The 25,478-nt window shown below is 53.5% G+C and overlaps 1 protein-coding gene across 3 annotated transcripts; it reads right to left on the reverse strand.

Annotated features, from left to right (window-relative positions):
• Nucleotides 1–327: 327 nt before the first annotated feature.
• Nucleotides 328–25,040, reverse strand: INAVA (innate immunity activator). Of its 3 annotated transcripts, none has more exons than XM_025390071.1 (10): nucleotides 24,669–25,040; nucleotides 17,669–17,817; nucleotides 16,563–16,687; nucleotides 15,944–16,060; nucleotides 15,000–15,222; nucleotides 8,032–8,085; nucleotides 6,987–7,197; nucleotides 6,533–6,706; nucleotides 3,923–4,607; nucleotides 328–2,525 (listed from the first exon to the last, which is right to left on the reverse strand). In XM_025390071.1, the coding sequence occupies exons 1-10, from the start codon at nucleotides 24,827–24,829 to the stop codon at nucleotides 2,433–2,435; spliced, it is 1,992 nt and encodes a 663-aa protein (XP_025245856.1). In that variant the 5' UTR covers nucleotides 24,830–25,040; the 3' UTR covers nucleotides 328–2,432. The 3 variants fall into 3 exon arrangements, with proteins under 3 accessions (XP_025245856.1, XP_025245845.1, XP_025245867.1); XM_025390060.1 differs by lacking the exon at nucleotides 24,669–25,040 and adding an exon at nucleotides 24,382–24,572; XM_025390082.1 differs by lacking the exon at nucleotides 24,669–25,040 and adding an exon at nucleotides 21,008–21,271.
• Nucleotides 25,041–25,478: the final 438 nt, after the last annotated feature.

Here is a 25,478-nt window from a genome sequence, read left to right on the forward strand (position 1 = left end):
CTGTCCTTCTTGGGGAAGTGACTCCCAGAGGCCAGCTCCTCAAGCTGAAGAGGAGGCCGTAAGGAGCTTTGACAGGGGTTGTGCTGGCTTCCACCCTGCCCCGGAAGCAGAGAATCTGAGAGCCTCCCTCTACCAGGCAACCCATCACACCAGCTCCCCAGGGACCTGGCCAGCCCAGCTGGAGGGGCCGGGCAACTCAGTCACCTTGGCAGGCAGCCCAGGGGGCCGGGTTCAGCCTCTGCTCAGGAAACCTGGCGCACACACACACACACCCCCCCAAAATAATAATAATAATAATAATAATAATAATAATACCTCATCCCCAGCTCAGCCAATCACAAAAAACAGACTTTATTGAAGTATTTAGTACTAAACCCCACACAATTCCAGCTCTGTAGCTGAGGACACAGCCACTTGGCAATGGCACCAGGTGTTATACAGGACCAATAAGTTAATGTAAAGGACGCTTAGGTGTGGAAGGCCAGTGCTTAGCTATCTCCTGGTTCAGACCAAGGCGCTCTGGGCTCCAGTTAGGACACTGAGAGACCAGGGAAACCAACATGCCCTGGGGAAAGGGGCTTAGAGACAAACCAGAAAAGTACAGCATCCAAGCAGGGTATTCACACATGAGGGGCAGAGTAGGCCCAAAAGGTGGGGGTTGCTGATGCAGTAAAAGCACAGTGAGAGAAATGCCAGGTGCATCCCTTCAGCCTCTTGCGTCCTCCCACAGGTTCCTTTGATGGGCCATCCTGGGTCTTCCCTTGGCACCCTTGTGCAATCAGCTACACCGTTTTCTTTCCAGTAGGAAGAACTGTGCCTCTTTTAGGTCAGACACCAGAGGTTGAACCTTCCGCTATACTCACAGTCTGTTCCAGTCCAGGTAACATAGGAGCAGAGTTCTGCACAGGTAAAGTCAGAACTTAGCTCTCCCTACCTCTCCTAGCCTCAACTCAGTTGCTTTCTCATTGAAGCAGGTCCCCTGACCTGGAAGCAAAGAAGGCCCTAGGATGAGAACCCAGGGATGGCTGGGTGGTCTTAGCACATGCAGCTTCCACCCAGCCACTGCAGCTGGGACAAATAATGAATGCCCTCAAAGAAAATTCAGCATCTCATCAGTCCTTGGGAGTAAGTATGTCCATGTTGGTATAAATAAGCACCTTCTCAGAGCAGAAGCATAGCTGGTGGGGGCAGTAAGAACTGTGACTCCCTCCCCCAACCAGAACATGCCACAAAAGTGGTGCCTTTCCAAAACCACTTGTAAAGTATTGGTTTTTGAGACTACGATGAAAAAATGTTAGAAGGGCCGGGTGCGGTGGCTCATGCCCATAATCTCAGCACTTTGAGAGGCCAAGGCGGGCAGATCACTTGAGATCAGGAGTTTGAGACCAGCCTGACCAACATGATGAAACCCCATCTCTACTAAAAATACAAAAATTAGCCAGGCCTGGTGGCGCTTGCCTGTAATCCCAGCTACTCAGAAGGCTGAGGCAGGAGACTCGCTTGAACCCAGGAGACGGGGGTTATAGTGAGCCGAAATCTTGCCACTGCATTTCAGTCTGGGTGACAGAGTGAGACTTCATCTCAAAAACAAACAAACAAAATGTTAGAAGGAGCAATGGGGCTGCAAGCCCTTGAGATGCCCAGAGGTGGTTGTCAAAAGGTGACCACTAAGCACCAGCATGGACCAGTTCCCCGCCGGACTCCCTGAGGCTACAAACCATGATGCCACTGACTCAAAGCTTAGAGGTCTAGGAGCCCACAGGGCATAGACAGGGTATAGTGACTGGGTCCCTAAAGAGGATTTATGGGGTCAGGAAAATAGGAAAGTCTAGCAAGACAATACACCACCAGGATATACTGACCTTTGACCTACCACTTGGTGTGTGCATCACAGAGCACATTAGAAAAGGGGAAAGGATTCTCCCCCATCCCAGGCTGGGGTACTCAGAGACCTGGGAAATGGGGGAGAACCATGTGCATGACTCTCATGTACCATGTATGTACCATGTCCAGCCTCCAGCAATAGTGGGACAGGAGGGCCAGGGGCAGTTCCCCAGGGAAGTTCTTAGAACCAGAGCACAGAGCATTGGAGAACTCCCAAGGTGGCCCACTCTGCTTCACTCATCCCCTGCCACTTGTCTTGCATAAGGAGATAGAGGCTGTCAGTCAGACAGGCAAGGCCTTAAGTCCAGTAGGCTAAACTCTGGGGGATAAAGCATCATCATATCACAGGGGTCTTGAGGACAATCCACATATATAAATCCTTAGGTCAGGGCTTCTGAAAAAAGTCGTGTAAAAAAAAAACATAAAAGGTCTCAGCTCCAGGTCATCGGCCTGCGATGGGGATGGGGGAGCTGAAAGAGGCACTCAGGGGTGGGGGGTCTCAGCCCAGCCCCTCTATGAAACAGTCTTTTCCAGCATGGGGCGCAGAGTTACACCTGGCTGATGATCTCTCCTTTCTCAGGTACAAAGACTTGCACAGGGGCCCCGTCAGGCGATCTCCGCAGCACACACACTGTGGGCACCTGCCAGGGTCAGGAAGAAAGGAGAGGTGGGTAAATGAACCAGACCGAAAAGCGGGGACTGCAGGCGCAGTTACACCATCCTTATCCCTTAGGGACACTGACCAGCAGAAGCAGCAGCAGCAGCAGGCCCTGGCACTCAGCCCTTTCCTCCCAGGAGGCTCTCTGTCCTTCAGGGACCCCCTTTACACATTTTCCTCCAGTCCTTTGGGGTGTGACAGGCGCCCTGACCTCCTCCTCCCCCACTTTTCCTGGGCTCACTTCTCATCACCCTCCCTGTCTGGCAGGTTGGGATGGGCTGGGTCTATTCAGCCAAGGACAGGCCCAAGCGCGCAGGAAGGGAAAAGCACGTCAGCTGGAGGGCGCGGCCTGGGACTGGGGCCAGGGTGCTGCCAGGCCCAGGATGCCAGCTGCAGTCCAAAGAACCGTGGGTGGGGGAGGAACACGCAGCTGGGCCTGCTGGGAACCTGGGGTCTCAAAGAAGCAGCTTGTTGGTAACTTCTGGAGCACATCCCCTGCAGAGCCCTCCGTACCAGGGAGAAAGAATAAAGAAAGGATTCCTGTGTGTGGCTCCCCACTTCGAGAATGAAGAAATAGGGGCCAAGAAAACCAAGGCTGCCACTCTACCCAGTATCAGGGTGCTCTATCCTATATACTACCCTCCAGCCTGCTCCCTGGCCTCTGCGGCCCCAGATGATAATATCACATATCTAGTGCTTACCATGCATTGCTGTAATCATTCAGCCTCTTGGCAGCCCTATGAGACAGGTACTCTACTACTACCATTTCACAGGGGAGGAGACACTAGGTCCAAAGGGGTTAAGTCATTTGCCCAGTCATACAGCTCGTAAGTGGCAGAACTGGGATTTGAACCTGGTTGTCTAGCTTGAGGGTCGGTGCTCTTTACTCTGATACCACCCTTCTTCTCGGCTTGGTGGGGAGGAGGAGTGTCAGGAAGGATGCTGATGCCCAGAAAATCACAGGTTCTGGCTTCTGCAACACACTTCCTACTCTCCCTTTGTCCTATACCTTCAAATGGAAGTTTGAGGGGCTGATTTGGACTGGACCTTTGATTATGAAGAGGCTTATCTGCTTTGTGGATCATCATTTAGGGAGGGAAAAAGTCTCAGCTGTCTTCGGGGATCATCTCCACCAGCGTATATGCTTCTGAGCTAGACATGGCAGGCAAAATTAGGAGGTGCCCCAGGGAAGCCAAGAGTGCCTTCCAAAGCCAAGAGGAAATGGTTTTTTGGCCTGTTCTTCCTAGCTGGGGTTTGATTACCCGGCCACTAGGTTGCTGCTTTGATGCCTCTCTACCCTTGGACATGCTAGAATTATAGCCCCTCCCCAGCAAGACAGCCCTCCTGCCTGGCCCCGGGGTCCCTCCAGAGCAGCCGTACCTGTGCCCGGGGTCCCAGGGCTCGCCCGAAGCCCTCTCTTCCGAGGGGCAGGCTCCTGACCCGGAAAGCTCCTTGGCGGTCCAGTGAGTGGGGGCGGGTGCTCCGGAGGCGTGCACGCTCGTGCCACCACTTGAGCTCCTCGGACACGGCAGCCTTACTGAGCCCCCGGCCTGCCGGGCTGTCCTTCAGGGAGGGCGTCCGCACAATGCGGCTGCGGGAGGGCACCAGCCGCTGGTAGCGCAGGGGAGTGCCCTCCTCCTCATAGGCGGGGCCCGGGGCTGGGCGGCACAGCTCCCACTCGCCAGGCGGCAGGGGGCTCTCAGCCACCACCACGTACCGCCCCGCCGGGAAATAGCCAGGTGGCAGCAGTAGCTTGGGGTGGTGGGCGACCAGCTCTCTGCTGCCGGCTGGGCCCCAGGCCCCGCGGTGACGATGGGTCTTGGGAGGGGAGAGAGGCTGCAGAAAGGAGATGTCGGGGCTGCTGCTGCCCGGTGAGGTGGGGTGGGAGATGCTGGAGATGTCAGAGCCACTGTCTTCTGAGCAGGAGTGGCAGGAGGCGTGGGGCAGCGGGGGCTTGGTCGCGGGAAAGCAGGACTCTGGCACTGTCACCGTGTAGTGAGTGGGGCGGCGGCGGGGAAAGGCGCTGCGACCTCGGCCCTCAGGACCCGCCCGGAAGGAATCCACCCTGAAGAGGGAAAGAGAGGCATTCTGAGTGTGGGGGTCAGAAACTCTACGCTGGGGTTGGGGTAGGAGGTGGGGTTAAAACAGGTGAGTCCTGCTCTACCTCAAGACCCAAGCATGGCCCTCCTGCAAGGGTCTTAGGTCAAACCTCCCAAAGCAAACCAACAAACCATCTGCTGGGCTGTGTGGGTGCAACGCATTCCCTCACTGTGTGCAGATGTGTACCTGCTGCATTCACAAGCTTGTGATTCATGTAAAGTGTGCTACATCAAGTAGCACATTAAGTACTCTTTTAAAAGTACTACATTAAGTACTTTCAGCTGAGGTACACCGTGTCCAGTGGCAGATCATCCACAGCATCTATTCGGTAGGCACTGCCAGGTACCTGACTTGAACGCGTAAAAGCTGTCATGTGGTACCCAGAGCAGTTACATGCAGCCCAGGACCGGCAGGGGCTGAAATCCAGCCTTCGCTTCACTCTGCTAATGCACCCAGGTATGGGGCTCTGTCCCCCTTTTTCCTAATTTGCACAAAGGCATGGTTTGTAAAATGGCCCTGGTAGCACGTAAAATATAAAATCTATTGCTGTGTGGTGGCGGATGCCTGTAATCCTAGCTACTCAGGAAGTTGACGCAGGAGAATCACTTGAACCCAAGAGGCGGAGGTTGCAGTGAGCCAAGATTGCGCCACTGTACTCCAGCCTGGATGAAGGAGCAAGACTCCACCTCAAAAAAAAAAAAAATTAAAAACTAAATAAAATCCATTGCTTTACTTGAGAGCAGTTGTCCCAAGCTGCCCCCAGTTCAGTGCTGCCTGACCAGCAAATTTAAGCTGACGGAGAATTCAGCAATACTTTCATGGTGCCCCAGTCCCCCCATGGTATGGCCAATACTGCCTGTCAACACTTAACCATTTAAACTATTACCAAGTAGCAGATGACTTAGAAAGTAACATACAATCAATTCTCATTATTTGCAGATTCAGTATTTGTAATTTTCCTAGTTGCTAAACTTTATTTTTAATCCCCAAAGCAATATACACAGTGCTTTCATGGTCATTCTTGGACACTGCAGAAGAGTGACAAATTTGAGTCTCTTTAAGTTTCAGTTGAGGTTAAACGAGGCCATGTTCTGCCCTCATGTTTCAGTTCTCATGCTGTAAGCACACAGTGTCCTTTTTGTGGCATATTTATGTAGTGTGTGTGTTTTTGCTTTGATTGGTGATTCTGCTGTTTAAAATGGCCCCAGATACAGTGCTGAAGTGCTATCTACTGTTCCTCCCTAAGGCATACTGGGAAAAGGCTATGGTGTGCCTTATGGAGAAACTATGTGTGCTAGGTAAGGTTCATCCGGGTATGAGTTAGAGTGCCGTTGGCCATGAGTTAATGGATCAACAACCCATATTAAGTAAGGTGTCCTTAAGCAGAAACTCACATAACACAAGGTTATATATTAATCAGTTGATGCAAAATGGGACTAAAGGCTCACAGGAACCTAACCCTATATTTCCCCAGGGGAAATACAGTACTTGCTAATTCAGGATTTGCGTCAATTTTTCTTTATAGAACATAACTACCACAAATAATGAGAATCAACTGTGCATCAACTGGAAAAGTGAATTGCCTATTGTCAGTGATCAATAATTACTAGCAAGAGGAAACATGGCAAGGGTAGAAAATTTGAATCAAGTTATGCAAAAAGACAAAACTAGAGTCTTTGGAAGAAAACAACTTGCTTCATGGATGGCCTTTGGCTTTGCAGGTGGCAGTGTAGTCTCTGTCAAGAGACGCCCCAAGAAGAGATCCTAAGAGAAGCCAAGGCACTAGCCATGTGTCACCCAGGGTTGTCCCACCTGTGTCCTGGGAGCTCCCACCCTTCAACTATAAGCTCTGAGTGGGTCCCCCATCTCTCTGGGGAAGCTGTCTCTTACCTCAGAGACTGCGACTGGCCCCTCCTCCCCTGCATCTCGGGGGTGGCTGGGGCACTGGTGCGGCCCTGCCACTGGCCACGAACACCACGGATGGGAACCATGTGGTAGGAGGCAGGCTCCAGAAGCCACAGGCTGGAGGCACTGGGCCCATCCTGTGGCGTGGTGGCTGGGCTGCTGCAGAAGGATTAGAGACAGTTCAGTGGCAGGAATGCCTCCATTCAGGAGCTCAAGAGGTGCAGAAGAATGGGGATGCAGTGGAAGGGGCTCCCAAAGTTAGTGGGGCAAACTGCCAGCACCCTTGGGGAACTACCAAGGCTCATGCTTCCATCCCACTGCTGCAGGAGCTCTCTCCTCCACCTTTCCACTCTTCCATCCACCCAGCCTATGGCCGTCCCCAGCACAGCTCCCACCAACTCCCAGCCCTCCCCTTCTCCCTTCCCTCCCCGATCCTGACCTGGATTCGCTCCAGGGCTCAGAAGATTTCCTGGGCTTCTCATAGGGGTGGTCCAGGCTGGTCTCCTTCCAGGGGCTGTTCTGGACTGGAGCCCGTTCCGGGCCCCCAGGCTCAGGTTCTGTTGGCTGCAGACCCTCAAGGGTTTGGGGTGGGAGAGGCCGAGAAGGTGGGGCTGGGGACTCTGGAGGAGGTTTTGGCACTTGGGATTCCTCTGCAGGAGTAAAAGTAACCTGGTAAGGCCAGAGGCTGGGGGAACCGGCCCAACAAGAACCTCCACAAACCATAGCCCATGCCTCCCTCTCCCTCCCATGCTGGCTTGTGCGGCTGCTCCAGGCCATGGCTCCAGCCCTAGATGCTCAAACATGTTTTCTTCTTTGGGACTTACTCCTTCCCACACAGCACTATTTTATGTCTTTCTGCTTCAAGAAGACTCCTGGGTTGTCTCTCTTGGGCTTACAGTGCTCCACTTTCTAACCTTTGTTCCTGGTACCATGTCTGCAGTTATCTTTTGTTTACCTATTTTTCTTGTTCCTGCCATGCCCATATGGCCTATTTCCTTATTGGCTTGGGCACTCCCCTGGGCAGGACTGTAACAGCTTCTCGATCCACCTTGACCCTGGCATCCTCATGGTTTGTACACAGGGTTCTTAATCTATAGACTTGTGTTTCCTCCCCCAGTGCTCCCTTCCTTTCAAAACTGGCAATGATTGTGGGCAGATTGCTCTTTGGCTCTGACTGGTGCATCTTGAAATCAAATCCCAGGGTGAAGGAGGGACATCTGGGGTTGATCAGTTCTCTTGGAGTTCACCTTTCCTTTCCCTGTAAAAATAATGAGCTTCCAGAATGGGAGATCAGCACATTCCCCATCTTCAACTGAGCATGTGCAAGGGCACATGGAAATCGACATGAGGTCCAAGCGGAAATCCTAAGCCTGGCACCCTGGCCTTCACTCCTACTTAAATTCCATACCAGAAAACTACCCAAACCCCATGGTCTTGCAGTAGGAGTCCAGCCTTGACAAAAGGCCCCCAAACGTCCTTCTCACCTTCCTCCAGGAGGAGCCCATCTGACAGGGAGCTGTCATCAGAGGCACTGAGCTCTGGGAAAGACAAAGGGGAGAGAAGAGAAGGAAGTGAAGAAATGAACAAACAGATATGAGTAACCAGTAGTGCTGAGCAGCTCAGGCCTGATCACTCCCCCAGGACAGCATCTGTTATGAGGAAATACCCACTGTATGCTAAATACACATTGGGAGTGAATTTTTTTTTTTTTTTCTGAGACAGGGTCTTACCCTGTTGACCAGGCTGGAGTACAGTAGTGTGATCATGGCTCACTGCAGCCTTGACCTCCCAGGCTCAAGAGATCCTCCTACCTCAGCCTCACAAGTAGCTGAGAACACAGGGGCATGCCAGCACATCCAGCTAAATTATTTTATTTTTTGTAGAGAAGAGGTATTGCTGTCTTGCCCAGGCTGGTCTTGAACTCCTAGGCTCAAGTGATCATCCTGCCTTGGCCTCCCAAAGTGCTGGGATTATAGGCGTGAGCCACTGCACCTGGCCTGGCTGTAAACTTATTACATGGAAGTAGAAAAAAATAGAAGGCAGAGGCTAGGAGACAAGAAATGTGATTTTAATCCTGACTCTGATATTAGCTCTGCAACTTTGAATAAACGATTTCAATGCTCTAGACCTCAGTTTCCCCACCTGTCAAAAAAAAAAAAAGATGTCCTCTGGCAGGGCTTCTTGGCAGTGGAAAGGAAAGACAGAGAGTCATTTTAGAAGCCCTTGGGATAAAAAGAATTTCATGGCCAGGCGTGGTGGTTCATGCCTGTAATCCCAGCATTTTAGGCGGCCAAGGCAGTGGATGGCTTAAGCCCAGGAGTTCAAGACCCACCTGGGCAAGATGGTGAAATCTGGTCTCTACAAGAAATATGAGAATTAGCTAGGCATGATGGTGAGTGCCTGTAGTCCCAGCTACTCAGGAAGGTGAGATGGGAAGATCACTTGAGGCTGGGAGGTTGAAGCTGCAGTGAGCCGTGATCACACCACCACACTCCAGCCTGGGAAACAGAGTGAGACCCTGTCTCAAATTTAAAAAAGGGAATTTCACTCTAATTTGTGTATAATCATCTCACATCACAAATACAATTCAAAGATCCCAATGTGAGACCTGCTGCGTTACCAACAACAAGAGCAACGCAAGATAGGAATTTGAATTTAAGATAGGTCTGGCCAGCTGGCCCCATGGAAGGTTCTTCAGTTGGTGATCTGGCAAGTCACCTGAAGGTAATGTAGTGTGACTTTTCTGCATGGTATAGCAGCACTTGTTACCTAGGAAATCAGAGGGAACTCATTTTTGCTATTGCCCTTGAACAAACTTAAGCCTTCAGAATTTTTTTTTTTTTTTTGAGATGGAGTCTTATTCTGTCACCTAGGCTGGAGTGCAGTGGCGTGATCTTGACTCACTGCAACCTCTGCCTCCCAGGATCAGGTGATTCTCCTGCCTCAGCCTCCCGAGTAGCTGGGATTATAGGCACCCACCACTATGGCTGGCTAATTTTTGTATTTTTAGTAGAGACAGGGTTTTACCAGGTTGGCCAGGCTGGTCTTGAACTTCTGACCTCAGGTGATCCACCCGCCTCAACCTCCCAAAGTGCTGGGATTACAGGCGTGAGCTACCACACCCGGTCAAGTCTTCAGATCTTAAGAATAAGCCTAAAGTGACCTGGATGGAACTAACGAAACTTTTGCAACTGTGTTTGAGAATGAAGATGAGGAAAAAGTAATAATTGCTAATGTTTCTACTGTGCCAATACATTTCTAAATACAGCACTTTATATATATTAATTCAGGTAATTCTCATAACAACCACGTAAGGTAGATGTTATCATCTGCAAGTGACAGTTGAGGAAACCACGTCTCAGAGGAGTTGAGTAACGTGGTTTAGGTTGTACATTCAACAAAGCTGGTTGAGTCAGAATTCACACCCAGACAGTCTGACTGGAGTCTGCTCTTAACCACAACCCTTTATGGGCTCTCCCCTATGAGCTTGCATCTCAAATGCATGAGCATTACACAGGAAGTTTAAAGAAAAGTAAAAAGTTCCAACCATCTTGAAATCCCTTACGACAGGGGTTAGCAAACTATGGCCCAGGGGCCAAATCCAGTTCAATGGCTGCTTTTATAAATAAAGGTTTGTTGGAACACTGCTATGAATTTGTTTATGTAATGTCTGGCTGTTTTAGCACTGAAGTAGCAGAGTTGAACAATTGTGATAAAGACCAAACAGCCCACAAAGCCTAAAATATGTGCTATCTGGTTCTTTGTGGAAAAGTTTGTTAACCTTTGCTCCACAACTTTTTTTTTCTTTAAAGATGGGGTGTTACGATGTTGCCTAGGCTGGAATGCAGTGGCCCAATCATAGCTCATTGCAACCTTGACCTCCTGAGCTCAATCAGTCTCCCACCTCAGACTCCTGAGTAGCTGGGACTACACGTGTCCACAATCATGCCTATCCAATTTTTAAATTTTAATTATCTGTAGAGACAGGGTCTCCCTATATGGTCCAGGCAGGTCTCACACTCTTGGGCTCAAGAGATCCTCCTGCTTGGCCTCCCGAAGTGCTGAGATTACAGGCTTGAGTCACCATGACCAGCCTGCTCCACAATTTAATGAAAAAAATCTTTATCCAGAGCAGGTGTTAGATTTGCAGGACACACGGTGCCAGAAGCTGGGCCTGACTCCTGAGTAGACAGCCAGCCCATGCTTTGCTTGGCTTACAAGTAGCCTTTGCTTTAGGGTTCAATTAAAGAGACACCCTCCTACTGAATTCTGGTCTCTTGCCTTTGATCTTTTATAAAAACCTTAGGAATAAAGGTTTTTATTGGGCCAGGCACACTTGTAATCCCAGCTACTCCAGAGGCTGAGGCAGGAGGATTGCTTAAGACCAGGAATCTGAGACCAGCCTGGGCAATAAAGCAAGATCCCATCTCTAAAATAGTTTTTGTTTTGTTTTGTTTTAATTTGCTGGGTGTGGTGGCACATGACTGTAGTCCCAGCTCCTAGAGGCTGAAGAAGGAGGATCACTTGAGCCCAGGAGTTCAAGGCTGCAGTGAAGTATGATCACACCACTGCACTCCAGCCTGAACAACAGAACAAGACCCTATCTCTCAAACGATTTTAAAAAAAGATTCAGGTTTCTGAGAGCTGCTCACTGTCTCACCCACTGTCCCAACCTCTGCCCCGCAGCAGCATCACAGGACACCCCAGGCGGAGGGGTAGCAGTGGAGATCATACTCACAAATGCTGAGCCTCCTCCAAGGCTGTGCTGTCCAACACAGTTGCCACTAGCCGCATGTGGCTATTTTCATTAAAACTAAATAAAGTCAGTTCCTCAGTCACACTAGGCAGAGTTCAAATGCTCCATAGCCACATGCAGCGAATGGCTACTGTATTGGACAGCACAGATACGGAACACTTCCATCATCTCAGAAATGCTATGAGAAGCCAGGTGCAGTGGCTCACACCTATAATCCCACCACTTGGGAGGCCGAGGCGGGAGAATCCCTTGAGGTCAGGAGGTCGAGACTAGCTTGGACAATTTGGCGAAATCCCATCTCTACTAAAAATACAAAAATTAGCTGGGCGTGGTGGTGGCGCACATCTGCAGTCCCAGCTTCTCAGGAGGCTGAGGCAAGAGAATCTCTTGAACCCAGGAGGCAGAGCTTGCAGTGAGCTGAGATGGCTCCACCGCACTCCAGCCTGGGTGACAGAGCGAGACTCCGTCTCAGAAAAAAAAAAAGAAATGCTATGAGGGTATTGCTAATGGCTGGTGTTGTTGATCAACAAATGCATCCAGAGCGCTTATTACACTGCACAGGCGGGTGCCAGGTGGCCCTCATGGGCTTCACCCTAGTAAATGAGCTCAACACCTGACTGTTCCCTGCCACTGCAGAGTATGGCTGATGACTCTCACTTAGCACAGTTACCTTCCCAACCTGAATTACCCTTATATGGAGCCCAAAGGGGCAGGGTGGTTTTTTGTGTGGGTTTTTGGTTTGTTTGCTTTTTTCACCCCCTTTTATTTTTTTTTTTGAGACAGAGTTTCGCTCTTGTCGCCCAGGCTGGAGTGCAATGGTGCAATCTCAGCTCACCGCAACCTCTGCCTCCTGGGTTCAAGTGATTCTCCGGCCTCAGCCTCCCGAGTAGCTGGGATTACAGGCATGCGCCACCATGCCTGGCTAATTTTGTATTATTAGTAGAGATGGGGTTTCTCCATGTTGGCCAGACTGGTCTCGAACTCCCGACCTCAAGTGATCCACCCACCTCGGCCTCCCAAAGTGCTGGGATTACAGGTGTGAGCCATTGTACCTGGCCTCCTTTTTTTTTTTTTGAGACGAAGTCTCACTCTGTCGCCAGGCTGGAGTGCAGTGGCATGATCTCGGCTCACTGCAATCTCTACCTCCCAAGTTCAAGCGATTCTCCTGGCTCAGCCTCCTGAGTAGCTGGGACTACAGACATGCGCCACCCTGCCCGGCTAATTTTTGTATTTTTAGTAGAGATGGGGTTTTACTATGTTGGCCAGGCTGGTCTTGAACTCCTAACCTCATGATCCGCCCACCTCGGCCTCCAAAAGTGTTGGGATTGCAGGCATGAGCCACCGTGCCCGGCCTTCCCTTTTTAATTCAAAACACCTCAGCTACTAATAATTCTGCTTTACTTCCTCCTTTCTAGAAGGGCGGATGGGCAGAGGAGCCACAAAACAGAAATTACTTGTCTAGAACTGATCCATTCTGTGCTCTCACGACAGGACTTTAGATCCCAGGGCCTGAAGTTGGCGAGTGGGGTCTTGATTCCTGATGCAGGAAAGTCAGCAGCTACACCAGCTGTCTCCTCTCCACAGCTCTGTCTTCACCTGGACTGAGTACTCCAAGTTTTCAGAATCTCATCCTCCTGCCTTCCACAGAGCCCCAGGCCAGTCCTGGCCTGCTCCTGACTCCCAACAAGAAGCATTATGGGTCACAATGGCAGCATCAGGGTGACACTCCCTTGCCACCCATCATGGGCAGAAGCTCCCAGCAATGGCAGCACCGGTGGGTAGGGGAGGCTGCTGAGCAGTGTGAGGTTGGAGCGGGGAGCAGGAGGCCCTGCAACCAACTGGCATGTTTCACCACTCTGACCTCTGCCTGCAAGCACAGAGCAAGCTGGCCCTTAGGGGCTTCCATGCCCAAATCAGCAGCTACCTTTCAAGGCTGCTGGGATCCCTGCTGAGAGTGGAGTAAGGATGTAGAATTTGTCTTTCATTAGAGCCTCAGAGACTGGGAGTGTTGTTCTGTGGCCAAGCCAGAACCACTGGAACCAGACGGAGGTCTGGCCATTTTCCCTGGGTCAGCCCCACTGTCTTCTGACTTTACTGGGTTAACTGTCACATGGAGGCACCTCCTCTTTATCACCTACTCTTGGCTGCGGGAGGTGACCTGGGTGGTGTCTGGTCACGCACTTTCTTTTTTTTCTTTTTTTTTTTTTTTGAGACGGAGTCTCACTGTGTCGCCCAGGCTGGAGTGCAGTGGCCGGATCTCAGCTCATTGCAAGCTCCGCCTCCCGGGTTTTTACGCCATTCTCCTGCCTCAGCCTCCCGAGTAGCTGGGACTACAGGCGCCCACCACCTCGCCCGGCTAGTTTTTTGTATTTTTTAGTAGAGACGGGGTTTCACCGTGTTAGCCAGGATGGTCTCGAACTCCTGACCTCGTGATCCGCCCGTCTCGGCCTCCCAAAGTGCTGGGATTACAGGCTTGAGCCACCGCGCCCGGCCTGGTCACGCACTTTCTACCCTAAATTAGAGGCCATGGATGGGAGCAGGGACTTCTGAGACCTGTGCTGAGATAACCCCCTGCCTGAGGCATGGGCCACGGCACAGGGACTAGCAAGGGCCTTCCAGCTTCCCCATGACTGCTCCCAGGCTGAGGAGTACTCTTGGCAAAAAGCCAACACGATATGCAGGGATGGGAGCCTGAGAATGTGAGTGAAGGCCGAGACCTCTGAATCCAATTCTATTGCAGGGCCACTGCCTCATTCCCTCCTGGTTCCCTCTGAGGCAGCCAGGGAGGTCTGGGCCCCATGTGAGAGACTGGGGGGCAGAGCTGAGTCATGGGCCTGCTGCGGTGGGGCTTGGAATGGAGAGCTGCAAGTCCTGACCTGATAGGCTGGTCCTGGGTCAGGACAAAGGAAAACAGTCACACTTAAGGGCTCAGAACCCCCTGTTGGAAGCTAACCTGGGCTGGACACACTGATGTGATGTGGCAGGCCCTGGGCATCAACAACTCACTAGGTGCCCCCACAGCCACCAGTCTCTGGGCCAAGGAGCTCAGGGATTGAACTACAGACACAAGGAGGGCAGAGAACAGACATGGAAGGATCCCACCCTTGACCAGGGTGGCTGTAGATACTTAAGGGGCTGTGGGGCATGGCACCAGTGCTGCTGGATTTCAACCTGAACATCTTCTAAGTAGCTGTGGACCCCTGAAACAATTCAGCGATCAGTAACACAAAGCAATGGTCAATCCCTTTGCTGCCTAACTCAGGCCAGGGGACTACACATCAACTCAGAGCCTTGGGCTCACGTAAGCCTCACACTACCCTGACCCAGAGAAGCCATCACCCTGTGGGCCTGGAGGGCAGCGGGACCGGCCTGGGCTACCCAGTTGAATGCAACTTGGATTCAGCTCAGGGTCAGCTGAGAAGTATCTCTGTGTAGGAAGTCTGTTGAAGGGAGTGCATTTTGAGGAGGGTACGGAAGGAGACAGTAGGGTGTTTTCCAAGTAGACGGAGGAGAGGACCTCACAGGATACGGAAGACTTGCTGGAATTGCAGAGAATCAGGATGGGGTGGAGCTGAACCCAAGAATCAGCTTTACCCAGCTGGAGTCGAACACAAAGGCACAGGGCTGTGCGCCCACCATCCCTCAAAAGCTCGTTTAAGGAGCATGGCCCAAGGGCCCTCGGGGCTGCTGGCTCACCTCGGCCCAGGGGGAGGGCAGCAGCCGGAGGTGGTTCACTGTTGCGCCTCCGCTCGACCAGGCAGCGCTGGAGCTCCTGCAACTTCTTCTCCTCCTGCAGCATGGAGTGCTTCCGCTGCCGCCGAGCCTGCCTGCTGAGATTCTCCTCCAGGCACAGCCGACGGGCTGCCTCTGTGATCTGCAGCTGCAGGGCCAGCTGGCGCTCCAGGCTGCTTAGGGGGTCCTGAGAGAGGGGGCAGGAATGAGGCTAGAGAGAGGCAGGGAGATTGGGGGCCCAGAGGGTAGAGAGCGGCCCTGACACAGTGCTCTAGGTCCCAGTCCTAAGCCCTGAAGACAGAAGAGAGGCAGAGAGCAGCACCAATGGACGGACGTGGAGCAGAGGGTGGAGGGGTGGGAGTAGCTGAAAAGCAAACTTGTCAGCCTGAAAAGCTGGCAGGGGCACCCACCCACCCACCAATCTGCCTGCTGAACCAGGCAGGGTGGGAACCCAAGTGGGACACTTTCCCTCCTGACCCCAAAGGGTGGGGCAGGCTGGTCCATGGGAAACTGCTGCCATTGATGCCATGGGGAAAGGGCACCCAGGGCCTGACTGCCCCCACCTCCTCCTGAGAAAGGAGGACAGCCGTAGGGGCCAGAGTAACCTGTCTGAGCAGGCTATTGCCCGCTGGGTTAGTGGCTGGCGCTCTTAACTGATCTTCTGCCCACTGGGGCCAAACCCAGTGTCCTCCCTTGAGCTCCCAGCTTGCAGTTCCATCGTGGCGCCCCTTCTCCACGGCCATTTGGGCTACATATTCATGGTGCCCCTTGCCAACATGCAGCCAAGCACCCTCATTGGGTGTGAAGGGGTGGAAGGGAACCTGCCAGGGTACTGGGCTGAGGTGTGGCGTCTCAGTGATCAGCTTTGGGGGGTCGAGGGGTACTGGCAGCTTCCTGAGGTTCCTCACCTCTCTGTGCAAGGCCCAGTCATCCAGTTTGTAAGCTGCTCCGATCCTGCGGCGAACCTTGGGGGCCTTTTCCCCTGGTTTGAGGGGATACTCTGCTGGCAAGGTGCCCGTCAGCTCCTAGGGAGGAAGCAGAGTCAAGCCAGGCCCACTGCCCAGCCTTGGCCACTGGCCCCTGCAATGCAAGTACCTGCCTTCCACAGAGGCCCTGTTGGGACCACCTTCCACCCTCCTCCCCACATCCCATCCTCCACGCTGTCTCTCCCGTCTTCAGACCCACTCTGCACCCCTCCCCTTTCCCTTCAGACCTCCTTCTGATCACTTCCTCCAGAGTACACCGACCCAGGTTACAGCACTCATATGCACTTATGTCTACGCAGTCCCTCTGCAGCCCCTGATGAGCTTTGTTCTCTGTGCCTGGGCCCCCGCCTGGGTCTGACTCTTCTCCATCCAGCGCAAGGTCAAACACTGCGTCATGGGGACTCTGGGCCCCAGCCCCCAGCCTGATGTCCAGAATTCCCTCAAGAATGGGGCTCCCTCTCCCCAACTCCCGCATCCCCAAACATGGCTCCACAGCCCCTCAGATGAACGCCATGCTTGTGTGTGCTGGCTGGGGCCTCACCGCCTCCCGCAGGCAGAGTCTCCTCAGCTCCTCCAGGCAGGCCTCCAGCCTCGCCTCCAGGGCCCTCTGCTGCTTGTGCACTGCGTGGGCCAGCTCCTTCATTGGGGAGACTGGGCTGTCAGGGCCTGCAGGGGTGGGGGGCACATGCTCAGGGAGGCTGAAGGCGGAAGCCTCCTCCATTACTTGTTGACCACCCCTAGGGGAGCACACATGCACACACACACACATTTCATGCCTGCCCACAAATTGCAGGCTGCCTGCTGTGGCCTGTGTCACAGCCGCAAAACACCACGTCTCTTGGCTGCACAAATGTTACAGCTCAGAAGGGAGGGTCGTCCTACCAGGTGACCTACAGTGGGGACAGTGCAAGGGAGGGAGTTCTGCCCATGCAGTCCTCCCCCCACTCCTCCTCCCTTCTCCTTCCTCTTTTCCTTCTTCTTCCTCTCTTTCTCTCTCTCCCTCTCCCCACTACCCCTCTCTCTTGCACACACACAAAAGTCTCTTATTTCTTGTCCTCTGTCAAAACTAGGCCAGACTAGGCCCACAGGTCTGGCCAAACAGAGAGGCAAGACCTTCACATTGGCCAGATGATATATATTTTTTTGAGATGGAGTCTTGCCCTGTCGCCCAGGCTGGAGTGCAATGCTGTGATCTCGGCTCACTGCAACCTCCGCCTCCCAGGTTCAAGCGATTCTCCTGCCTCAGCCTCCCAAGTAGCTGGGACTATGTGGTAGCCAGGATGGTCTCTATCTCCTGACCTTGTGATCCACCCACCTTGGCCTCCCAAAGTGCTGGGATTACAGGCATGAGCCACTGTGCCTGGCTGAGATTTTTCAGCTTCTCAACTGGAGCTAAAGCTGAACACTGCAGATCCCTCTTCCAGATAGAACCAAAACTCCAAGCCAGTTTTCTCCAGGGAGGAAAACTCCACATGTCCCTGAGGCTCCAGCCCTTCCAGAACCTCCCCCTCCTCCCGGCAGAGGCCTCTCCCTCCCCTTCCTCTCAGCCCTTGGGAGTCTCAGCTGGGCCAGCCCTAGCGCCTGGGGACTCAGGACTCAGGAGTCAGGGCTGGGGACCAGGGCAGGGGGATTTCCCTGAACACTCACCAGACTGCAGGATGATGCCGCTGTCGGTGTCACTGACCTCATCCTTACTCTCCATGGTGGATTTCTGGAAGGAGAAGGCACAGAGCAGGGAGGGGGGATACCGTGACCAGCCTGGGCCAGGATGTGTAGGTAGCCTGGAGTTTCCCCAGCTTTAAAGAGAAAAGAGAACAATAACAAAAAAGCTAGATATGAACCATCTTGGTTACAAAAAGCTTAATAGATGCTTAAGAGCAGGGGAGTGGGAGGGCTGTGCTTCAGGAACCATCTAGGGTGGGAGATTCTGGCACTGCGGGTGCTGCCCGAGAGAAGGGGCTGTGGGCCTCACCAGCAAACCCTGTTCTCAGTGGACACTCAGGGGCCCAGCCTAGCTCCCCTCTGGGCCAAAGTCCTTTAGGCCTAAGGAGGTTGACAACTGTGGTAGCCACAAGAGCCACTCGACTGGGGAGAAAGGCAAGAAGGAAAAGAGCAGAGACAGGATAAAAAGGAAGGGGACAAAGAAATAGGATGGGATGACAAAGAAAGGAGGAAGGGGGCCCCGCATGGTGGCTCACACCTGTAATCCCAGCATTTCTGGAGACCAAAGCAGAAGGATTGCTTGAGGCCAGGAGTTCAAGACCAGCCTGGACAACTTAGACCCCATCTCTCCAAAAATGAAAATTAGCTGGGCATGGTGGTGTGCACCTGTAGTCCCAGCTACTCAGGAGACTGAGGCAGGAGGATTGCCTGAGCCTGGAGAAGTCAAGGCTGCAGTGAGCCGTGTTCGCGCCATTGCACTCCAGCCTGGACAACAGAGACCCTGTCTCCAAAAAATAAGAAAGGAAGGGGAAGACGTCTTTATGGGACACAGCTATCCTCAACCCAGGAACCCAGGAGGTGTGAGGCATGTCCTACTGCCCCAGTGGCTGAGGGCACTTCAAGAAGTGGGCAGGCACATGGCCAAGGCCCTGGTCTGGGGCCTCCAAAGCCCAGGATGCCTGCTCTCTGAATTGGCGCCCTGGACTCTGAATTTCACATCTGCAGACATGTGCGGCCACTGTATGCCACAGAGCTGTCCCAAAGCCCTCAAACAACTTTCAAGCCATCAATTGCTCCTAGGAGACCCTAGAAGGGGAATCAGCCTGGATTCCCTACACCCCACAACCCAGGGCTGTGTCTGTCAGGGTTGCAAGACTTGACACGTGGGGGGCGAGCAGTGGCTAGAGCAGAAGCTGAGCAAGGACAGAAAGGAGATCACCTGCTCCTCTGCCTGCTTTGGGGTGGAGAACACTTGGGTGGTACAGGTACCATCCCATTGTGTCGGCTCAGCTAGGGAGCAGTCACCCAGATAACACCTGTGCCCGCCCCCTCTCCCTCCTCACCAACCCACACCCCTGGTTGGGGTCCCAGCTGGCCAGGGCCTGGCAGCTGCTGGCTGCAGCAGGGGTGGGAGGGGTAGGCGGAGCCCGTGCAGGCGGTCCGGTCTGGAAAGAGAGCCCAGCCACCTCCTCACTGAGTCAGCCCATTGAGCAAGAGTCCAAAAGTCCTTCCGAGTTTCTGTCTGGAGCCTATCCTGCCTCCTCAGAGCGCGGGGCCGCAGGGTGGGGGAGGTGAGCTCCACCCCTCCGCAGGCAGCCAACAGGACAGAAAACTCAGCCGGAAAGCTGGTAACAAAGCGAGGCCAACAGGGAGAGGGGACTGCTGTCAACCAGGTCCCTGTGATACGTCTCCACCCATCAAAATGATAAGAGCAGGACGATCAAGAACTTTTATAGACCTACATAAACAACACAGCAGCCACAGGCAGCAACAATCAAACACAAAGCCCTAAAAGCAGCATGTACCTTGCACTTTGGAATTTCAATTATTCAAGGAAGTCTAGAGAATGCATGAGAGAATTATTTTTTTTAAGTTTATGGGAGGCCTTTGCAAACAGGCCAAAGTTCTGAAAGACTGGCCATATATTCTGGGACCCCACCCAGCAGGGTACTTAGGATGACTATTAGCTCTGCACTGTCCATCTGTCCCAAACTCTATCCCTCGTAGAGATAAGAACAGGACAGAGGAGCAGGCAGCTCACCCCCACCTCTTCCCACTCGCCCTAGCCATCCTCCCACCTTCCCCAGAAGCTAAGGGCAGGATGCAGCCAGAGCTAGGAAGCAAGGTGGTCTCAGCTAGCACACTGAGTGTGTCTGCTTTGGACAAAGGAGGAAGTAATGTGGGAGGGGAAGCCATTAATTAGTCACGCTTGCTAATTAATTATTAACCACTAAGTAGTTGCCTTGGAAAGTTGGGCCAACTCAGGCCCTGCTTCTCAGGGGCTCTGAGACTGTTGCAGAGGAGTGGGGACTTACAGGGACAGAGGCGTACCTTAGCACGCCTCCTGTCTCCGCCAGCTGCCCCTTCTCCCAGCTGGGCCCAGCCTCTCACTGCCAGCGTCAAAGGGGAGGCACTGATCTTGCCGGTGGCCCCAGGCTGATGCTGGGTGCTCTCTGGGATGACTTGCTGCCCCAAGTAGAGCAAAGGGAATAGTGTCAGAAGCCCATAGCCCGGTTGTGGAATCAAGGCTTGGTTCTGCTGGGTCTGCGCTACCTTGGGAAAGTCACCAGGCCTCCCTGGGCTTCCTTTCCTCCTGTGCACAATAAAGACTGCACAGCGTCTAAGGCCTTTCCAGGTCCCCGGTCTGAATCTCAACCTCTTGGTCAATGTCAGGCCAAGAAGGAAACCGCACAGCCATGTAGCAGACCCCCACATCTGCCTCTGCCGAGGCCGCCCTCCACAGCTGTAGGGAACCTGCCCCAGAGTCCGCAGGTGAGAGCGAGGGCACCACCCCCACCCAGGACGCTATGAGTCTTAAGTGTCTAAGGCATTGCTTTTAGGTAAAGGCAGTTCAGGTAACATCCCACCCCCTCCCCAACACAGGGATCCCTCCTGGGCCTCTTCAAGCCCCAGTACTGGGCCCTAAAAAGCAGCCACCCGGCTGAACAATGTCCCCAGAAAAAGGCAGAGGAGACCAGAAGGGGCCCAGAGGGAGGGAGGGAGGGAAACTCCAGAGCACCTTCCCTCAGGCTGGGCCATGGGGGATCCTCCTCTATCCCAAGTGTGTCCCCCAAAGCCAGGTCTTGGGCCGGCCTGTCCCAGCTCACCTCTGCTTGCCCTCCCTCTGGTGGAAACTAAGGCCTGGGCAACCACAGGAACAGGCTCCTGTCCAAGCCCACCAACACCCCTCTGTCATCCCTACACCCCAGACATAGGCTGGCGGGGGTGGGGGTTGGAGGGCTGATGGCCACTGCTTGGGCTCCTGCACTCCCAGGCCAGCCTGCTCTCAGTCCCAAAGACCCATTCCACCTACCCCGCCCTCACCTGCTTCTGGGCTTTTGTCCAGGAGTTTGAGAAACAGCCCCTGCTTCCAGTCAGGGGGCGCAGGGCCCTTGCATGTCACCTCAGGGTCTCCCAAGCCACAGGCCTGTGCTCTGTCTCCAGCAGACGGGGCTGCTGGCCATCCGTCTCGGCTCACCTGCCTGCCTTGCCGTCCCTCCCAGGCTGCCGGGCCAGGGGAACCAGGTTACTTGTTATGACTTGAGTCAGAGGGGAGGAGCAGGTGAGCAAGTCCTTCCCTGAACTAATCCCGTGCAACTGGTGCCGGCAGGCAGCTCCTGGGCCTCTGCACTTCCGGGGGGCAGGAGGGTAGCAGGGAAAAAGGGGCTCCCATGGAGGAATCCCTGAAGAAGGCAACAACAAGGGTCGTGTCTTCATGGCCTCAAGAGACCCTAGTACAACGTTCTGAGCTGTGAGGTACCTGCGTGCTCTCCTGTCCTGACCCTGGCTCTCTCTGCCTTCCTTTGACCTCAGTTTCTCTTTCCAGAAATCGAGGCCTGTTAAACCCCCCAGAAGCAGGGTGAGATGTTCACTGTCCACTGAGAAAACAAGTAGGACATTTACAAACTGACAGGGATGGGTCATTGCTCTTCCCCATATACCGAAATGGAGATCAAGGCCTGGGTTTTATCTCTACCGGGTGAGGATTTTAAAACCTCAGGCAAGGCAGCTGGAATTCCAATATGTAGAAGTTCTAGAATCCTAGAGAGGGAGATCAGGCTGTTCTTTTTATCCCAGACATTTTCCCCCAGGGGTATCAAGGCCATCACTTCTCTGTTTATTATTACATCCATCCCCCAGCAACGCATGTTCATGAGGCACTGACAGGCACTGACCTGAGCCCAAGTCCTGTTCCCTACTCCACAGGAGGTCCACTGTGACCCTAGACCCTAAGCCCACTCCCCAAATGCAAGGAACCAGAGACCAAAATGGAACTTATTCCCTACAGAAAAATAAGCCTCAAGGTCTCCCTTGAGGAGAGACCTCCCGACCCCCAAGCAAATGGGAAACTGGAATCTAGCCTATTTCACAGAGGGAAGCAGAACTAAGGCTGACTGTTGCCTGTCCCTAGCAGGCTGCACCCCTCAAGTCTTCATCTTACCACCTCCCTTTCCCCCTACTCTCTGATCTTCCCACCATTCCCCCCACCCAGATTCCAGTGCCTCAGTATTTGTCTGGATTGCCTCCCATCCCCCAGACCCTAAAGAGCCCTGTCCCCCATTCCCCACTCCCCACCCCCGAGTGCAGAGAAGACAGAGGAAGTTTGCTTTCACCAGGCATCTCCTGTGGAGCAGAACTCATGGGACTGGAGTCCGCCAGCATCCCCCACAGCTCCGGTACACACACCCAGCACACCTTCGCATTCCTGTACACACCCTTTTTCCAAACAATGCTAGCCCCAGAGTGCTGCAGGCTGACCACCTCATTTTCTGCCCAGGCTGAGGCTGAGGGGCCCTAACAGGGGACAGTTCCTCCTCCCCCTACCCCATGGGGAGCTTGTTCTCTGGGTCTCCCAAAGAGCCTGCAGTCCTGCCCTTCCCCAGTCCTCCATGACACACAGTCCCTCCCCATAGAGGCTTGGCACTTTCTTACAAAGTCAAACAGAGAGGGGTTAACTCTGGGCATAAGCAGCCCTTCCTCCACGTTGCCCACCCCCAGCTCCAGGTGGGGGTTGGTGGAAGTTTCTAGAATTGGCTCACAGTTCACATTTCTTAATGCATAGAATAAAATTAAGAAGATCACTAAAAAAGTCAATTGTATGAAATAAAGTTCTAAAAATAAAAAAACACGGCAATATATATGCTTCTTTATTAACATTAAGCAGGGTCTAGCAGTGGGTAATTTCACACAAGGGCTGAGTGTAAACAATATTTCAAGACAGATGTGACTGCAATGTGATATGAAACTGTGAAATCTATTAATGGCAAAGTCACAGGTACTGCCAATGCTACCGTGATTTGTTGTCTTCACAACTAAAGGTGATGTTAAAATCTGTTAAAGATTGGTGAAAAACAATATCTTTTTTTTCCTCACCTAGTTTACAAACCCTCTGAATTCTATCTACAGATGCCTAATGCCAATGAACCCAGTTAAGAATCCCTGCCCTCAGGTAATCCACCATCTCTGACTTCAGGGGAGGTTAGTACAGATGCTCAATCTGTTTGCATTGATCCTTTGGAATTCTCAAAAACGCCTTGCTCCCCCAAATTCACACTCAATATTTCCCAACCCTGCAGAATCTGAGGTTTGGAAGGGAGCTGGCAAACCAAACCTCCTGCCAAGAATCCCAGGGAGCCATCCTTGAAGCTCTCTGATAGCCATGTCATTCAATTCAAAATACTAATGGGGGAGGTGGGCACTCCAGAGGCCAGCTGGGAATCTGAAACAGCTCCCCACTCCAGCCAGGCTGGGGAGTCAAGGGACTGATGCCCCAGCCCCAAACCCTAGAGCACCATCCAGACCACCAGTTGGTGAGGAAGTGGTATTTCCTTGCAAAACATTATAGTAGTTGGAATCTGATCTTTGCAGACAAGAGCCCTTCCCCAGGGAAGGGGGAAACTGGACCTCTTTAGTGTTTTCATTTCCTAAGGAAAAGTCCCGAATCAGAAAACTCTTCCCCAGCGCTGTAGCCACCCACTCTCCATTTTTTTAAAAAAAGTTCCTTCTTCTAGCGTCTTCTGATAACACCAGATTGGAAGTTCTTTAAAGCAAGGGCCTGATCCTACCATCTTCACATCCCCAACAGCCCCCAGCAAAGCAGTCTCAGGCACTGCTAAAAATCTTACTTCATGAATTAAGGAATCAATGGCCAGCGCTAGAGCCAACAGTGAAAAAAGGAAGAAGTGAAATAGCCCGGGACCCTCCAGGCAGGAGGGGTGGGGAGATGGTTCCTTCACTGTTTTCTTACTTGCATCTGCTCCCTGCTCACTAGGAAAGGTGTTCGCCTCCACTAAGCAAAGGTGGAGTGGGGAACTCCAAGCCAGCCTGGAATGCGCCCTGAAATGAGACCTCTAGGCTTTCTCTAAAAAGCCCCTTTGTCCTGTCCACCCTGCTCCCCTCCCCCACCGCGCCCTCCACATCCAGGCTGGCCCGAGACTTTGCTGCTTTTGTTTGGCTGCTTTCTGGCTTCCCGGAACCTGGCCAGGAAGATCCACAGGCACGAAGAAGGTCGATGGAGAAAGGTTGAGGGGCTGGGAGTGTGCATTTTTGGTAGGAACTCAGAATTCCTGCCCCCTTGATACATAACCCCATTCCCTGTAGGCACCCTCCCTCCGCTAAGGCTGAAGACCTTGGGTTCAGGGGCCCGATCCCCCGCCCCAGTTCACCCGCGCTGGGTGCCCCGAAGTTTTCCCGCTTACCTGTCCCATGGAGCTCTGGCGCCGCCCGCCTGCCCCTGCGCCCTCCGCTCCAGCCTCGCAGCTTCAGGACCTGTTTGTCCAGGCCATCTTCCCTCCCCGCGGCCTGCCCTCCCCGGAGGTATTTCATTTAACTTCGGCATTTGCAGCATCCCAAATGTTAAAGATCCCAAGACATCTGTCCCCTGGGGCATACCAAGGCCCAGAGCAAAGAGGGGAAGACTCAAGAAGGGACTGGAGAGTCCAATCCAAGAGTCGGGACGGGGCCGCATGCGGGAGTGACTAGGTACCCGCAGGGGTGCGCGAGCTGCGGGAGCAGCCGCTCGAGGGGCAAGGCTGTCCCCTTTGCCCCGCTTTCGGACGCCCGCGCGGCGGGACACCCCCGGCGCCGCCAGTTTCCGCAGCCCAGGCGGGACGAGGCTTCTCTCTTGGTCCCAGTGCCGCCTTTCATTCGCGCGCTCTGGCCTGGCTGGGGCCAGTTTTCATTCCTGGAGACCCCCGAGTGGAAGAATGAAAGGAGCCTGCGGAAGGGCGCTCCTCCGACCCTGTCCTCCCCACAGGCGCCCTCCCCCTCGCTGTGCCGCGCTGTGGGCGGCGGAGCCCGGGTGTGTGGGTCGCGCGGGGATGGCCGCTCCTCCCCGGCCCCGGCCCCGGCCCACTCCCACTCCTCCCGCCGGGGCCGCTGGCTGAACTCGGGCTGGCTCTGAAGGGAAGGAGCACCCTCTCGGCGAGCGCCTCCTGCTGCCCGCTGCGAGCCGCTGTGTCCCCGTTCATCCATTCATTCACTTCCCAGTTTTCACTTGTTACCAAACATTTATTGAGCACCTACTAGTGCCCAGCCCGATGGATCAAAGCTCAAGCCCTATTCACTGGAGGAGTATCCAATCTAGACGAGTGATGAAGCAGCACAGTATCTGAAGTAAGGGCTGGGACCCCGGGCAAGGAGAGGGGAGGCTGACCCAGGCTGAGCCTTGGCAAAGCTTGGCCAGAGGAAGCAATACCAGAAGATAAGAGGGGGCTTGAAACAGCAGTGACAGGTGTACAAAAGCACAGCAGCAAAGGAGCACAGCGGGTTCCAGGAGCTGCAGGGAGGTTAGGGT

This window comes from Theropithecus gelada, chromosome 1 (genome assembly GCF_003255815.1).
Source record: "Theropithecus gelada isolate Dixy chromosome 1, Tgel_1.0, whole genome shotgun sequence".
NCBI classification, from domain to species: Eukaryota; Metazoa; Chordata; class Mammalia; order Primates; family Cercopithecidae; genus Theropithecus; species Theropithecus gelada.

Excerpts from the sequence above, each read along its gene's own strand:
- INAVA (XM_025390060.1), bottom strand. The coding sequence starts at position 24,572 with ATGCCCCAGGGGACAGATGTCTTGGGATCTTTAACATTTGGGATGCTG. Across the intron at positions 17,818-24,381 it reads GCCAGAGCTCCATGGGACAG|CTGGGGAAACTCCAGGCTAC; the intron begins GTAAGCGGGAAA and ends TTCTCTTTAAAG. Across the intron at positions 15,223-15,943 it reads ACTGGGCCTTGCACAGAGAG|GACCCCCTAAGCAGCCTGGA; the intron begins GTGAGGAACCTC and ends CCCCTCTCTCAG.